General features: G+C 32.0%; 1 protein-coding gene across 1 annotated transcript in view; it reads right to left on the reverse strand.

Annotated features, from left to right (window-relative positions):
• Nucleotides 1-1,100: 1,100 nt before the first annotated feature.
• The window catches only part of abhd6a (abhydrolase domain containing 6, acylglycerol lipase a), an 11,573-nt gene continuing 7,937 nt past the window's right edge, over nt 1,101-4,736 (reverse strand). The window contains exons 6-9 of the mRNA XM_016518362.1: nt 3,289-3,446; nt 3,152-3,206; nt 2,969-3,069; nt 1,101-1,557 (exon numbers count right to left, since the gene is read on the reverse strand). Coding sequence (XP_016373848.1) covers nt 1,387-1,557; nt 2,969-3,069; nt 3,152-3,206; nt 3,289-3,446 — 485 coding nt within the window. The 3' untranslated portion in view covers nt 1,101-1,386. The remainder of the gene's footprint in view (nt 1,558-2,968; nt 3,070-3,151; nt 3,207-3,288; nt 3,447-4,736) is intronic.

Consider the following 4,736-nt stretch of genomic DNA (forward strand, 5'->3'; position numbering starts at 1 on the left):
AGCCAGATTCTAACAAAGTCATGAAATAGCTGTTCGCATTATTTCAGAAATACATTTACAAGACATACAGTCTTATGTACAAGGTTAAAACTGTAAGAACAGTAGTATAGGAAAGAAAATGATGCACGACCGAATGATGATGACACACGTTTCACCGTCAACATTAAATCATGTTAAAATGGCAAGGTAAAGAACAACAAAAGAGATAAGCGTATAGGCTGTGTCTCATTTCTGGGCATTCGATTAGTTCAGGAAAGTGCCTGATGCCCAGAAAAGCTGTCTAGGTAGGTCTCTTCAAACATGGAATGGTATTAGAGGAAAATTAGAAATATATTAATAGTAAATAACTGTTTTTGGTCTATTCTATGTTGAACTGGAACCAATACTGTCTGCAGGACACTGATCTGTATCTGCATAGCTTCTGAAGTGCTTTTCAACTCAGTGGTTAGTGTGCGTCCCTGAGCGTTCACTACAAAAATAACTTCTACTGATTATTTACAGGCTGTAAAATATGGAAGCCAGATTCCACCACGAAATAAAAAATAAAAAAGGTAATTGCGACTTTTTATTTCACAATTCTAACTTTTTTTCCTCATAATTGCGTTATGTAAACTCACAACTCTGAGGAATAATGTCAGAATTGTGAGATTTAAATTCATAATTCTGAAAACAAAGTCAGAATTGAGAGATATAAAATTACAATTCTGAGAAATCAAGTCAGAACTGCAAGATATAAACTTGCAAATATAAGAAAATTGTCTTTTTTTCCTCTCATAATTGCGTTATGTAAACTCACAACTCTGAGAAATAATGTCAGAATTGTGAGATTTAAATTCATAATTCTGAAAACAAAGTCAGAATTGAGAGATATAAAATTACAATTCTGAGAAATCAAGTCAGAACTGCAAGATATAAACTTGCAAATATAAGAAAATTGTCTTTTTTTCCTCAGAATTGGACTTTATAATGCACAATAGTGAGTTTATATCTCACATTTCTGAGAAAAGATGTCAGAATTAAGAGATATAAACACAGAATTGCGAGAAAAAAGTCAGAATTGTCAAATATAAACCCGCAATTGTGAGGGAAAAAAAGTCAGCATTGTGAGATAAAAAGTCACAATTCCCTTTTTTATTTTTTACTCAGAGGCGGAAACAGGCTTCCACAGTAAAATCATATATTGTTGCTTTTTAAGAGTCTTTGATCCAAAGCATCTTTCTGTGCACAAACTGCATTGACTTACAACAAAGAGTAATCAATCTGTATCTTGCAGATCTCTGCTTCACCTTCTCTCAAGATCAACCCAGCAACTTTTAGGTTTGCAGCGAGATCCTTAACCTTCAACCAACCATGAAGCCACATATTAAAGATATATGAAGTCCAGTTTTAGGACAGTTTCTTGTTGCTGTTCTGTTGTGCGATGATAAAGTCCATGATGAGCTGGGCGGATTTCCTCGGCCGCTCCATCACTACTGAATGACCACAGTTGTCTAGCAGATGAACCTGAGATCCTGGGATGGCTTTGGCCAGAACTGAAGCCCCAGACACGTCTAACACCTGTAGGATACAATACACAGAATCTGCTCTTTAATGGTGTCAAGTTTCAAATGTACATGCATTTTTCAATGGCTGAATTCTACATACACTGCCGGTCAAAAGTTTAAAACTTGTAATGTTTTTTTAAAGAAGTCTCTTCTGCTCATCAAGGCTGCATTTATTTGATCAAAAATACAGAAACAAACATAATCTTGCAAAATGTTATTACAATATAAAATAAAGGTTTCTATTTTAATATCCTTTAAAATATCATTTATTTCTGTGGTGCAAAGCTGAATTTCCATCAGCCATTGCTCCAGTATAAAGTGTCACATGATCCTTCAGAAATCATTCTAATATGCTGATTTATTATCAGAATTATCAAAGTTGTGCTGCCAAATATTTTTTTGGGGGAAACTGCGATACTTTTTTCAGGATTCTTTGATGAATAGAAAGTTAAAAAGAACAGCATTTATTCAAAATATAAATCTTTTCTAACAATATAAATCTTTGCTATCACTTCTTATCAATTAAACACATCCTTACTGAATAAAAGTTTTAATTTCTTTCAAAAAAAAAAAGAGAGAATAAAAATGTACTGACCCCAAACTTTTGAATGGTAGTGTATATAATTTCACAATATAAAATTTTTTCCTGTATATTTGATCAAATAAACGCAGCCTTGATGAGCATAAGAAACTCCTGTGAAAAACATTAATAATTGTTCTGATCCCAAACTTTTGACCGGTAGTGTATATGATTACATTCTTGCAAAGAAGAAAAGTGGTAAGAATGATTTATAACAGACTTTTTTCTTGCAATTAATAACTCTGAGAAAATGCTGAAAAAAAGTCAAGAAAAAGTCAGGAAAGGGCAGAATTCCAAGATATAAACTCACAATTTTGAGAAAAAAAAGTATGAATTGTGAGATAGAAATTTGCAATCTGGCTTTTTTCCTCAGAATTCTGAGAACCTCTCAATTAATAACTTGCACTTGCAAAATGAAATTGCAATTTTGAGAAAAAAAGTCAGAAAAGCAGTCAGAAAATGTGAAAATTCCGAAATAAAAAAAGATTGCGAGTTTATATCTCACAATTCATACTGACTTTTTTTCTCAGAATTCTGAGATTCTCACAATTAATAACTTGCAATTGCGAGATATAAACTCGCAATTTTGAGAAAAAAATGAATTGTGAGATATAAACTGGCAATCAGACTTTTTTTCACATCTCACAATTAATAACAATTAATTAATAAAGTCAGAAAAATATCTAAAAATCGATGATATAAACTCACAATCTGAGAAAAAAAGTATGAATTGTGATGTACAATCTCACAATCTGACTTTTTTCTCAGAATTCTAGATAATCTCACAATTAATAGCTTGCAATTGTGAGACACATTCTGCAATTCTAATAAAGTGTATCTGTACCTGGTCGTTTTTCCCCCAAATAACTTGTAGAGGAGTTGAAATGAGATGCATGTTCTCATGTAAAGAGTGTCTGGATTTCTCTCCGACAAGCTCCATGAAACCTGCAAAAGATATTGATCAAACTGAACACAGATCTGCTATTTCTAAAGACACCAAGGCAGGAAAAACACCAGAGACACTCACACTCGCGGTAGAAGTCATTATTAGGAATACGAACGTCAACCAGTCCTTGAAGAATCTAGGAAACCAGAGGAAGAACAAAACAGTCATTAACAACTGATTCAAACTCCCATAAGAAGCATCAAACTACATAAACCCACCTGTTTAGGGATCTTAAAGCGCACATAGGAACACAGTTTGAGCATCTCCTCCATCTCTTCTGGTGTGGAGGGTATCAGCGGGATCCCGTCACTGTCCTGAGCTTTCTCCAGTTCCCTCAAACGCTGAACAAACGTACTTTCAGTGGGATACTGGAGACCTGCCAGACCGAGAAAGGTTTTGGGTTTGATTTAGGGAATAAGATATTGGTGTTTATTTACACAACAGAAGCATGTATTTATCCTGGGAGATGTTTTGTACTGATAATTGTTTGTTTTTTTGAGATGATGTTTATTTTATTTGCTGTAACAGTAAAACAATACAGGCCCTTAAATCTTGACTATATGAATTACTACCAGGGCTATTGTAGTTAATTCAAACTAAAACTTGAAATAAAATAAACTTTAAAATTAATAAAATAAGATTTTTTTTAAACCTTTTAAATATTATTTTATTTCATCTAGTTGCCAAGGCAACACTTCTCATTTTCATTCAGTTTAACTTGATGTACTAAACTAACTAAAACTGAAACTAACATTAATAAAAACTAATTAAAATTACAAAAACACAAAAAATTACTAAAACTTTAACTAAAATTAAAATGAAAGATATAAAAATAAAAACAAGTTTAAAATATTACTACTAAAATATTACATTTACATTTACATTTAGTCATTTAGCAGATGCTTTTATCCAAAGCGACTTACAAATAAGGACAATAAAAGCAGTCAAAACTAACAAAAGAGCAACAATATATAAGTGCAAATGACAAGTCTCTGTTAGCCTAACGCAGTACACGTAGCAAGGTGTATATATATATATATATATATTATGCACACACACATAGGAAGAAGGGAAACCGGTCTGTAGTTCTCTAAAAGAGTTGGGTTAAGAGTGGGTTTCTTAAGAAGTGGGGTTATACGAGCCTGTTTAAATGTTGAGGAAAAAACACCAGTATTAAAAATTCAATTCAATATTAAAAATTCATATTATATTACTTCAAAATATTACAATTATAATAGTACATCTATTGTACTAAAATAACACTGCTTACTACTGATTTAATTAACAGCTATAAAAAATCCCTGATTATTTTATAGATTTAACTTAATGCTAAATCAAATTTAAATTACATTGTTTATTTTTACACATTTTAGCTAATGTGCACATTTAATGCAATGAATAGAATAATTTCCATTAAAGCACAATTCAGGGATATATCAATGTCATATGTGACCGTGGACCACAAAACCAGTCATAAGGGTCAATTTTGTGAAATTGAGATTTATACATTATCTGAAAGCTGAATAAATAATCTTTCCATTGATGTATGGTTTGTTAGGATCGGACAATATTTGGCCGAGATACAACTATTTGAAAATCTGGAATCTGAGGGTGCAAAAAAATCTAAATATTGAGAAAATCGCCTTTAAAGTTGTCCAAATTAAGT

Source organism: Sinocyclocheilus rhinocerous, unplaced genomic scaffold (assembly GCF_001515625.1).
Source record: "Sinocyclocheilus rhinocerous isolate Xijiao unplaced genomic scaffold, SAMN03320098_v1.1 scaffold147, whole genome shotgun sequence".
Lineage (NCBI taxonomy): Eukaryota > Metazoa > Chordata > Actinopteri > Cypriniformes > Cyprinidae > Sinocyclocheilus > Sinocyclocheilus rhinocerous.